This window comes from Hyaena hyaena, unplaced genomic scaffold (genome assembly GCF_003009895.1).
Source record: "Hyaena hyaena isolate Hyena2069 unplaced genomic scaffold, ASM300989v1 scaffold_515, whole genome shotgun sequence".
Taxonomy (NCBI): domain Eukaryota; kingdom Metazoa; phylum Chordata; class Mammalia; order Carnivora; family Hyaenidae; genus Hyaena; species Hyaena hyaena.
The window spans coordinates 879,985-892,983 of NW_024081147.1; the positions used below are offsets into that span (position 1 = coordinate 879,985).

A 12,999-nucleotide genomic window follows, 5' to 3' on the forward strand; every position below is an offset into this window, starting at 1 on the left:
GCTAGTCCAAAGGGCTGGGGACCACAATGTGCCAGGAATCTCCTCCTCTGGGCAATGCTGCGAGCACGGACAGCTTTTCTCTAGCTTTTTTTCTGATCATCTCCAGTTAAAGTGACACCTTGGGCCAGAGGTGGAAATAGGATTTGGTAAGTGTTTGCCTTCCTATTGCCCTTTGTTATACAGTTTGTCTTTCTCATCTCAGTTGGGAGACATGGAGATTGTAAGGCCTAATCCTCTATGTTTGGGAAGTTTCCTGCAGATATTTCTTGTATCATCTGCAGAGTGTCCTTTACCTTATAGTCTGTGTTGCTATCAGGGTAATGATTCCAGTGTGTTTACTGCCCAGCAGGTAAAGGAGAAACACGAAGGAAGTACTACCATCACTATGCCTTTTAAACCTTTAAAACTAAATTAAGTCACCAAGTGTACTTTCAGTGGCTCTAAACCCTTTACAGATATTGATCACCAGATTCTTAAAAAGTCAGCAATGCTGTATTAAAGAATCTTTACAGGGGCACCTGGATGGTTCAGTCATTTGAGCATCCGACTTCGGCTCAGGTCATAATCTTGCGGTTCACAAGTTCGAGCCCCATGTCGGGCTGTGTGCTGACAGCTGAGAGCCTGGAGCCTGCTTTGGATTCTGTGTCTCCCTCTCTCTCTGCCCCTCCCCCACTAGTGCTCTGTCTCTCTCTCTCTCTCCTTCTCTCAGAAATAAACATTAAACATTTTTTTAAAAAGAATCTTTACAAACCACTTTTAAATTTATTTTATCTCTTAATTTTAGACAGAGAGAAAGCAGGAGAGACGGGCAAAGGGAAAGAGAGTAGAAATCTTAAGCATGCTCCATGCTCAGTGCGGAGCCTGATGTAGGGCTCAATCCCATGATCCTGGGAATATGACCTAAGTCAGAATCAAGAGTCGGATGCTCAAGTGACTGAGCCACCAGGGTGCCACTACAAGTACACTTTTAAATCCAGTAGACTTAAGGTAGAAAGCTATTCCTGACCAATATTCCTGATGAATCAACCAGAAAACCAAACAGATATAGTGAGAATTAGATTCTGACTGAAATTGGTATGTTATGCACTGCTCAGTAATGTAAGACAGGTGACAGTGGAAAGTAGATGTACTCGGTGGGAGGGGTCAGATGTGCACAACTGGGGAGGCAACACATTTTATTCAAAAGAACTCAAGAAAGGAAGAATCCATTGAAAATCACAACAGCCCGATATATAGGACCACCTAATATGCAATGTAGTTCCATAATCCCTTTGTAAGACAGATCTCCTAATACCGTTAAACTCAATAATCCCTTTAATTCAACTGTCTGAGCTAGGTGCACCAAGGCTGTTATGGACTGAATGTTGTGTCCACCCACTGCCCCCACCATTTTATATGTTGAAGCCCTGACCCCAACATGATGGCATTTGGAGATGGAGCTTTAGGAAGATGATTAGGTTTAGGGGCGCCTGGGTGGCTCAGTCAGTTAAGCATCCAACTTCAGCTCAGGTCATGAACTCACGGTTTGTGGATTCGAGGCCCGTGTCAGGCTCTGTGCTGACAGCTCAGAGCCTGGAGCCTGCTTCAGATTCTGTGTCTCCCTCTCTCTCTGCCCCTCCCCTATTCATGCTCTCTCTCTCTCTCTCTCTCAGAAATAAATAAAACATTTAAATTTTTTTTAAAAAAGGGAGATGATTAGGTTTAGATGAGGTCATGAAGTTGAAGCCCGAATAATTAGTGTCCTAATAAGAATAAGGGAGACAAGAGCTCTTTCTCTCCAGATGCACGCACAGAGGAAAAGCCACTGAGCAAACCATGAGAAAACAAGAAGGCAGCCATCTATAAGGCAGGAAAAGGGCCGCCACGCAGAACTGACTCCAATCCTTCAGGCCTTCCAGGCCCTGCAACCCCAAGGGAAAAAATGTCTATCATTTGTGGCACCCAGTTTATATTTCGCATAGCTGCCTAAGCTTAGACAAAGGCGAAATAAAACTTTAACATATGGATTACAGCTGATGTCAACACTATACCAATGCGATGCACTCTGGAAGCTGTCAGGGGCCCAGAAGAGTTCATCCTAGAGATTCTGGGCAGTGTTGATATGAAAGAGGGGAAGACCAGAGCACACACATGAACAGGATACTTTCTGGTCTTGCCTGGAAGGTTATCCTGTGGCCTCAATCCAGCAAGTTTCTGGAGACTAAGGCAGAACCTAGTGTAGGTTCCAGAGGGGCAGTGGCAACGTCACAGACCAATGCCTTCTCGACTTTGAGAAGGTCCCCTAACAAACGAAGTTTCTAAAAACATGTAGCCTCTTAGCCTAGTCCATCACATAGAAAGTCTTTTTGAAGCCTAGCTTAACCAAACCCACGTCCCCTGCTTCCATTTTATGTGTTTATTTTTTAATAATTTTCAAATGTTTATTTATTCATCTTTGAGAAAGAAAGAGATTTCTTTTAAAAGGCAAGGGAGGGACAGAGAGAGAGACAGAGACAGAGACAGAATCTGAAGCAGGCTCCAGATGCTAAGCTGTCAGTGAAGAGCCCAATGTGGGGCTCGAACTCATAAACTGTGAGATCTTGACCTGAGCCAAAGTCGGATGCTTAGCCGACTGAGCCATCCACCCTGCCTCCATTTTAATACTGTGGAGGATGAAAACTTTATCCCAGAGGCCATATTTTTTAAATTATATGACTGATTGCTAATACACTTATTAAAAAATAGTTTATTGGTTAGATAGGATATTTTCCATATGGAATAAAAGCTACATTTTATTCTTTAGGGTTTTTATAAACAAAAGCAGTAACATATACATTGAATAAAATTTAGAATATGATAGATGGTAGAAAGAAAAAAGTTCAAATCACCTATTACCCTACTAGCTAAGGAGATACCACTTTTTAATGTATTTATTTCAGCATATACTTTAGTCCTTATTTTATATATGTATAATATCTACATATGTGTGTATAAATATATATTCATATTTATAATATATCCATGTATGTACATAGATATCATATTTATATCTACTTATGCATACATAATTTATATGTATAATTATACATATATGTATATAATTACATGCATATAATACATATAAACGTATATATGTTATATGTATTATATGTATGTAATTATATACATAAAATATATAAATATATTTCTATAAACATAAATATGTTTTCTGTTTATAGAAATAAATTTCATGATTTTTATACATATTAACATATTTATATTAATAGTTTATATATTTATTATATATCTTAAATTTGAATTTATTATACATTTTAAAAATTAAAATACATAATATAAAATTAATTTAATTAATTTAAAATTAAAAATATATAATATATAAAATTTAAACTGTGGAATTTATTGTTTTATACCAGTTTTCCCACTTAACAACATAGGCTTAAATAGATCATCAAATGGTCTTCCATAACATCCTTAATTGTTGCAAAATGAATTTTAGTGTTGAGGCAACATAAATTAACTAGCCCTCTAACACTGGAAATAATACTGTTTCTGATTTTTCATTATTATAAGTAAATTGCCATGAGTATTCTTATAGTTAATTATTTGCAACCATGCTTTGTTATTTTCTTAGGATGAATTCCTAATAGTAGATTGCTAAATTTAGATCTATCTAAATTTTTAACACTTTTATAATGAATTGCTGAAGTGTCCTTTTAAAAGATTTTAACAATTTACATGTGTACTATTCAAAACACATTTATGTATCATTAATTAAGTTCTAGAAAAAATTGTAGGTAAAAGAGCACATAGACAAATTAGGCACAACACTGACAATCATTCGGAAGACAAGCAGACCTGGAAAGGACTCAGTTCTCCCTTCCCGGAGTCTAGCCAAGCACCTCAATTAAATAGGAGAGAGGATCTTGGATACATGTCTCAGCTGGCTCCTGAGCAAGCCAAAGGAACTAAGAAAGAGAAAGAGCAAAATATCTCAATCCTCTTAATGAATCCTCTTAGCTTGAAATTGAGTATTCTCAATATCAAGGGTTGTTGTTTTTTTTTTTTAAATTTTTAATGTTTATTCACTTTTGGGAGGCAGAAGGAGACAGAGTGCAGGCAGGGGAGGGGCAGAGAGAGAGTGAGACAGAATCTGAAGCAGGCTCCAGACTCATGGGGCTCAAACCCATAAACTGCAAGATTATGACCTGAGCCAAAGTCAGATGCTCAACCCACTGAGCCACCCGGATGCCTCTCCAGTTATTTTTTGATGGTGTTGCAGACAAAAGGAAAATAAAAACGACAAAAAAGGCACCAAATGCCCTTGTCACTAATATCCCACCTTTGATCCTGAGTCAGGATGCTCCTGTGAAACAAGTCACTCTCTGACAGCAGGGACATGACATCAGGTCTACTTTGGTACTACATTTTAACCGTCTCTGCCTCCACCATTTACTTACTTTAATGGAGAATTCCAAGTGGGTGATGTGGGTCTTACCGGAACATCCCAAATTGTAGGATACCAGCTCCCGCATGACAGGGACTGAGCCTACACAAGTTGTCTGTTTCCCACTGCTTGCAGGGATGGGAACAGGAAGCTGCCCTTTGCTAGCTTGGCCCATGAGGCTCGCTTCTTAATGACTCATTTACTCCTGCCAGTAACCCATGAGCAATAGGGCTTCCTCTTCTAGAATCAAGTGCTGTGTCTCCATGGCTCAGATATGGCTTACTAAATACAGTGCTTGCAGACAGTGTTTCCTGCTCTACTGCAGGCTACTAAAAACAATTATTTTGTTTTTATTTTGCTTTTAATTTCTTAAAATATCTGCATAAACAAAGCTGAAAGGTGTTTTTTTTTTTACTCATTTCTCAAGATAATATACAAAGACTTAATACATTCCCTTATCAAATAGCACAAACTTTCCTAACATTGGTATAAAAAATACCTACACTTCTTATACCTTCTCTGTTTATCCAAATATTTAAAAACTCTTATTTCAGAAGATGCATCAATACAGGAAATGAAAACAAAGAGCATACCTGATAAAAATTAGGCCAGAAAGTACTAATGGCCAGTTCTGCCCTGTTCCATGTGCGGGTGGGGTCTCCAGATATATTCCAGATAGGATTCCCCAAAGGCCCATTGTTGACCTTCACGTAGACATTGAGTAACCCAGGAGCAGCATTACTCTTGCTGGATACAAAATAGTGAAAATCAATGCAGTGGGTGTCATTTTCCTTAAGCTGAGGTAAGAGAAGGTGGGCCCTCTGCCCCTCAGGTCTCCCAGACGTGTTCACCAACATGAAAGACCCTGCAAAAAGAAAATCAAAGGAAGAGTTACAACCTGAAATACTACTTTCTGGCCATTTCTCCAAGCCACTGTCATTTATATGGGTTGACATTGCAATGCCATGTATCTTACTTAGGCTTTGAAAGTCCCATCCCTTTCATATCTTTTCACCCCAAAGCATTCTCAAGATCAGTGAATGGGAGGTGGGGACACATGGGTGGCTCAGTCAATTAAGCATCCAGCTTCAGCTCAGGTCATGATCTCATGATTTGTGAGTTCAAGCCCCACATCAGGCTTTGTGCTGACAGCTCAGAGCCTGGAGCCTGCTTCTGATTCTGTGTCTCCCTCTCTCTCTGCCCTTCCCCTGCTTGCACTCTGCCTCTCTCTGTCTCTTTCACTCAAAAACAAATAAACATTAAAAAAAAAAAAAAGATCATTGAATGAGAAGTCTCCTTGAAGTCACTACAATTAGCCTTCTAAGTAACAAAAATAGGCATAATTCGCTGACCTGCACTGATCATCTGGTAGTCACTGGCCACAGGTGGCTATTTACATTAAAATGAATTTAAATTCCATAATATTAAAAAAGCTTAGGTCCTTGGCCACACTAGCTAAATTTCAAGTGCTGAATAGGCACGTCTGGTTGGTTGCCTCCACAATGGGAAGCACAGATACTGAGCTTTCCCACCGTCTCAGAAAGTACTATGCTATTCGACGATGCTATTCTAGAATGGTGCCACCATTTGGTGATTGCAGCCACTTTCATATTCTCTTGCAACCTACAGAAACATAACAGATTGGTCCAATGTGTGGAATCTCAGAAAACCTTACTGGCCCTGTGACACACCTTGTCATCACAAGAACTCTGACAAGTCAGCGCCACCACCCCTGCCCCACTGCTGTAACAACCAATCCCTTGACGTGCAGGTGTTTTCATGACTGGTATGACGAAGCGTGCTGATGTAATCATTATGCCAATTGGAGGATGGTCATTCTCAGAAGTCTTTATGAGCAATTTGTATCTTTCCATCCATAGCACTAGCCTGCCCGTGACTGCTGAAGAGTTTCCACATGGATTCAAGCTTTCCAAGTACCCTGACATCAACTGTGTCACTTGGCCCTCCCCATGTCTAAGGCCAACAAAAATGGCAATTAAAATAATTATGTGAATTTTATATATTACACGAAGAGAGATAAAAGCAAAGTGTTCTAGGATAAAAGGAAAAACAGGACATCATAAAGCCTTTTAGGCAGAGGAAAAACTTATTGAAACTCTGAGGAGAAAGAACATCTAAAATTTGGAGCATACGAAGGAAAAAAGAAATAATAGTCACAGGTGACTGGACTCATGATTTCTACTGAGTAAGGAAGGCTATTCCCCCAGTCAAGTTTTCCTGTTAAAACTTCCCTTATTGTGAATCATCATTTTCAAGAAGACGTGTGCTTGTATGTTTGTGTGTGAGTTCATTTTAGTGTATACCCAACAGATATCTATAAACATGCATACACTACTAGAGAAATTGTGAGATTTCTATCTTGTCTACAAGCTGTGATTTCCTAAACAGCAAAAGGAGAAGCCCACCTTTCCCAGAGCATTATCATCAGGACTGAATAAAAAACATGAATGTAGATATATCCTTTATAAATTAATAGGCTACTATTAAGGGATCAATATTAGACAATGTTTGCTGATGTCTGGTACCCTAACCTCGCCCTTCTGTAAAGGGAGTGAGGTAGAGTTAATGGTATTAAAGATAAATAGGAACTGAGTCACAGAGAGATTAGGAAGCAGTTTATCCAGGTTTCAGGATGCGTTAGTGGCCAAAGCAAAACTTTGAGCCTCTCAGCGTCCAGCCCATTACTCACTCTGTTACACTCCAATAAGCCCATGTTTCTTCATATGCCATTTGAGCATATATGAAGAAAACAAACCCCTTCACGACAGTGAAGGAAAATTATAGTCGCTCTTTGAAAACAGAGCAATTTTTCAAGAGATGAATGTTACACACCTGGAAATATGAAAGCCAGGCCACAAGGGAAGGGTTATCTATGGAACATATATTTCAGTAATAAGGAAGAGCTGCAAATGTGATTTAAGAATGCGTTGGGGGCACAGAAAAGGAACAAGTGGCAAGAGAATATCATTGAAATGAGCTGGGTTAGCTACAGTCTACAAAATGTACAAAGAAAAATTCTTCAAAATACACAGGGCTGACCAACACAAGTCTAAACCTGGCTGTTGGTGTTTATAACATGAGTTAAAAATCGTACTTTTCTCAGATTGATTCCATATTTGATCATGCCGGGCTCTGTTGCCTGTAACACAGTTATAGTGTATATTTCTACTGACGGGGTTGACCATGACCTGGCCTTGAGGCCGACACCAAATCACGAAAACTGTTACTATTTCCACACCGCCAGGAAAATTGTTTCTGGCAGTGTTGCTATCAGTGAAATTTGGGCAGCCATGGGTGGTAAATATGGCAATAGGCAAAGGATGGCAAAAGCATGTGTTTCCCAAATCCAGCAACATCTAGGTTGGATGCCTGGGTGAAGGTGAAACAGAGAAATCCCTTTTAACATGTTGGTATAAACTGGATAATTTCCTACCATTACTGTTCCGGGAATCATCTGGAATCCTCAAAACACTACCCTCCTAGTTATTCAGCCCATCTCCCACTGTATTCCATTCAAGCACAAAACATTCTGTCAGTTTTTTGATCTAATGTATACAGAACCTTTTAACTTGAGGTCAAGGTGAGAGTCAGGTGTTTTAAGTTACAAATACTCAAATGATCCTAATTTTTATACCCCTTTCTCCTTTTTAATCTTTATGAGCCAGAAAACAGTCCGTTTTGTTATATAGTGTGCTTCTGTAATGTAGATGAACTCACACAGGATTAGCAAATAGGGGAATGACGTCCATATAACACAGAAGTCCCTTGGATGCATGTGTGACTTTCTGCAGGATATTAAGCTTTGAGAGGGATCTAAATAAAGGGCTCCATGATGACCTTTATACAAAGCTATAATCGCACACAAGTGCATTCACTGAGGGGAGGAAATGGCAAGAAGTTCAGTGGTTTCAAGAGCCACTCTCCACCCTGTGAAGCTGTTGGGAAACTGCAAGACCAAAAAAAAAAAAAAAAAAAAAAAGTGAAGCTTCTGCTCCCTCCTGAGTTTGAAAAGGAAGTAACACTGACTGGTGAAGAAGACAATCAGAAAACAAAAAGAAATAAAAGGCATCCAAATTGGCAAGGAAGAAGTCAAACTTTCACTCTTCACAGATGACATGACACTCTACGTGAAAAACCCAGAATATTCCACCAAAAAACTTCTAGAACTGATACATGAATACACCAAAGACACAGGACATAAAATCAATGTATACAGAAATTGGTTGCATTCCTATATGCCAATAATGAAACAGCATAAAGAGAAATCAATCCCATTTACAACTGCACCAAAAACCATCAGATTCCTAGAAATAAACCTAACCACAGACGTAAGACTAAAGAAACTTATGAAATTAAAGAAGACTCAAAGAAATGGAGAAACATCTCATGCTTATGGATGGGAAGAACAAATATTGTTAAAATGTCAATACTACCTGAAGCAAACTACACATTCAATGCAATCTCTATCAAAATAACACCAGCATTCTCCACAAAGCTAGTACAAACAATGATAAAATTTGTATGGAACCACAAAAGACGCCGAATAGCCAAAGTAAAGTTGAAAAAGAAAACCAAAGCTAGAGACATCACAATCCCAGACCTCAAGCTATACAACAAAGCTGTCATCAAGACAGTATGGTACTGGCACAAGAACAGACACACAGACCAATGGAACAGAATGGCAAACCAAGAAATGGACCCACAAATGTACGGCAAACTAATCTTCAACCAGGCAGGAAAGAGTATCCAATGGAAAAAGACAGTCTCTTCAGCAAATGTCACTAAGAAAACTGGACAGTGACATGCATAAGAGTGAAACTGGGCCACTTTCTTATACCATATACAAAAATAAATTCAAAATGGATGAAAGACCTGAATGTGAGACAGGAAACCATCAAAACCCCAGAGGAGAACACAGGCAGCAACCTCTTAGACCTTGGCTGCGGCAACCTCTTACTAGACATGTCTCCAGAGGCAAAGGGAAACAAAATGAACTAATGGGAACTCTTCAAGATAAAAAGTTTCTTCTGCACAGGAAAGGAAACAGTCACCAAAACTAAAAGGCAACCGATGGAATGGGAAAAGGTATTTGCAAATGACGTATCAGATAAAGGGTTAGAATCCAAAATCTATAAAGAACTTATCAAACTCAACACCCCAAAAACATAATCCACTGAAGAAAAGGGCCAAATACATGAACAGATACTTTTCCAAAGAAGACATACAGATGGCCAACAGTCACATGAAAAGGATGCTCAACATCATTCATCATCAGAGATATACAAATCAAAACCACAATGAGATACCACCTCACACCTGTCAGAATGGTTAAAATTAACAACTCAGGAAACAACAGATGCCAGTGAGGATGCAGAGAAAAGATAACACTTTTGCACTGTCGGTTGGAATGCAAACTGGTGTAGCCACTCTGGAAAACAGTATGGAGGTTCAAAAAATTAAAATACAGCTACCCCATGACCCAGCAATTGCACTACTAGGTATTGATCCAAAGGACACAAAAATGCTGACTCAAAGGGACACATGTACCCCAATGTTTACAACAGTGTTATCAACAGTAGCTAAATTATGGAAGAGCCCAAATGTCCAACGACAGATGAATGGATAAAAAAGACGTAGTATATTTGTACAATAGAATATTCCTCAATGATCAAAAAGAATGGAATCTTGCTATTTGCAACAATGTGGATGGAACTAGAGTGATTTATGCTAAGCAAAATAAGTCAGTCAAAGAAAGATAAATATCATATGATTTCACTTATATGTAGAATTTAAGAAATAAAGCAGATGAACATAGGGAAGGGAAGGAAAAATAAGATACAAACAGAGAGGGAAGTAAACCATAAGAGACTCTTAAATACAGAGAACAAATCGAGGGTTGCTGGAGGGGAGGTGAGGGGGGATGGACTCCATAGACAAGGGACATTAAGCAGGACACTATTGGGATGAACACTGGGTATTATACGCAAGTGATCCATCACTGGATTCAACTCCTGAAACCAATATTACACTGTATGCTACCTAACTTAGATTTAAATAAATTAATTTAAAAAAGAAGACAAACCCAGGAATTATATTTAAGTTAACAGAAAGTGATCTCTATTAGAAGGGACTGACTGCATGGCCCTTTCTAGTGAGAAAGACAAGGCTGGAATCCTAGGGGTACAGGGCTAAGAACAGAGTCACTGGGATTCTGAATGCCCCAGATGGGAGTTGATGGGACCAGTGCTTTCAGAAGGGTTATTACTATTTTTGTCAGTTCTCCAGCTATAAAGCTGCACAGATTTGGAGTGGTCGGCCCCAGCCCCATTTTTTTCACAAGATCTATCACTTTCACTATGTGATCCTGAGAAATTAGTCCAAGATCTTCCAAGAACATGGGTGTGGTGCCAGTAGAAGCCCGGCTCTGTCTATATGCCATCTTCTTCACCTTCTCTGGCCTCAGGAAGCAATTCTGCCTGGACTGGTCACAAGCAAAGTTGCTCTTCCTTTCAACAGTAGAGAAGCCACCTGAGCAGCACTATGGTCAACACACAAAATTTTTGAAGGAAAAGTCTCACTTTACCAAGCACCTTCCTGGGGTATGTTCACAGAAGAGTTCTTTTTCCTTTCCTTTTTCATTTCCTTTTTCCTTTCCTTTTTCCTTTCCTTTCCCCTCCTGAGTCCCTCAATTGGTATTTCTATGGAGCCCCCATAATTCATGATTAACACCTATAAAGGTACTTGGAACAATGCTTGTCCTATAACAAGTTCAAATATTGATGGCAATGCACAGAATTATTACTTTGTTTTTCTCACACCTCATCCAAATGTGTGGCTTCTCTAAATTCTCTGCAATTCTTTAGCCTTTAGCTCGATGCATTTCCACGTGTCTACCGCACAATCTTCCTGGTCCTATCCTATTTCACTGAAGTGGTAGTTTTTTTAAGCTTCCTTTCTTTATGAGAGAGGAACATTAGTATTGAAGGGTTACAAAGCCTTCAATTGTGTTCATGTTGCCCCTACATTTAAGCTTTGGGGAGCAGATCTTTATTTCTGCGTGTGGTCATGAGGACTTATCTCATGGTTTCGAAGTAGAGAAGATAATGTTTCAGCGACACAAGCATTTCCTGACAGCGATGCCCTATTGTTTTATGGTGAGGTTGCTAGAGAAAGTATGTACACTCAGGCTCAGCACAGTCTGGCAAACCCAGAATCCTGGGGGTAAATTCACACTTGTGCATATAGAAAATGGCAGGTGGGAGAGAAAAGATGCCTTTTAATTGTTTGAATTTATCACCTATCGGCTATGAAAGTGAAGTCAACTTGCTCATGTTTAAAGGAGCCAAGCATTTATATTCAATTTTAGACTATTAAGGCTGTTTTTAAAAATATCCCTATATGGCTGAATGTTTACTTTTCACCTCCGCTTCAATGTTTTGACTGTGAGGAAATGCATTTTCAAAGACTAATTGGGTCTCCCTCTGTAGGTACTTTCTTACCTCATTTTTTTTCCCTACAAAAAACACTCCAACTGGGCAAATAAATAAAAGAAATCAGAATTCAAATTAGCATAGAAATTCTGTTTGTGTTCGAATAACAAAACACCCTTAAGTCACAAGTGTGGAAGTAGAGAATATAACATCGCCTGCAAATGGAAAGAGTTCCATGTAACAGAGCTGCCTTCAAAAGGGGCAGTTTTTAAAGCACAATTTGAAGGTCTTTACGAATAATGATTTTGGTCTCTCTGAAAAGGAAAACTGTTTGCAAACATGCAATATTGTTGAATCTTTGGGTGAATTAAATTCAGCTTAATCATATCCACTGGCAAATGTTTTTGATTGGACTATCTCCCATCATTGTTTGTGATAGCAGCAATAACTACATATAATTAGTTACTCCTTTCTCCCCATCATTAAAATTTGCATTGGTGTGGTAGAGGCTCTAGATTTTTAAAGGCTGGGGAAGCAATGGGAATTCTCTTCTTATGTTTCAGAAACTTTGTGTGCCCAACAAAAAAGGCAGTATTTTCCATCATTCAGCAGGAAGAGAGAATTACATGTGTTATTAAATACTTTGGCTGGCAGAGAAGCAGTGTTTTATGAACTGGATAGGGAGCAGATCTGACTCCTTAAAATGTGTTTTCTTTGGCACGGGGATTATTTTGAGCTGGTTCTTCTTAAGAAAGAGCATACACGGGAAGCTCTCAAAACTGAGTAGAACTTAACCTTGTGTACAAGACACTTATGAGGGGAAGGTCCATTTGTAACGGTGTGTCCCTTTCTGTATCAGGAAGAGGGGGGGTGACCAAATTTCTACAAACTCTTGTCAATGAAGAAGGCAAAGACTTACATTTACATAACAACCTTACCCTTGTTGCTTTTCTTCCAACACCCTCTGTCTTTAACTGAAGATAGTTATTTAAGATCATGGCTTCAGCCATTTTCTTTTCCAGGGTCTCCCCCATGAACAAAGGAAGTATACATGATATTAAAGTTCTGTTGGTTTTCTCATGTTAATCTGTTTCATATTAATCTAATTATTAGACCAGCCAAAGA

General features: G+C 39.1%; 1 protein-coding gene across 5 annotated transcripts in view; it reads right to left on the reverse strand.

Annotated features, from left to right (window-relative positions):
- PTPRM (protein tyrosine phosphatase receptor type M) overlaps positions 1-12,999 on the reverse strand; it is a 782,304-nt gene that overhangs the window by 483,074 nt on the left and 286,231 nt on the right. For all 5 annotated transcript variants that reach the window (XM_039255239.1, XM_039255236.1, XM_039255237.1 and 2 more), the window contains exon 3: positions 5,017-5,288. In XM_039255239.1, coding sequence (XP_039111170.1) covers positions 5,017-5,288 — 272 coding nt within the window. The remainder of the gene's footprint in view (positions 1-5,016; positions 5,289-12,999) is intronic.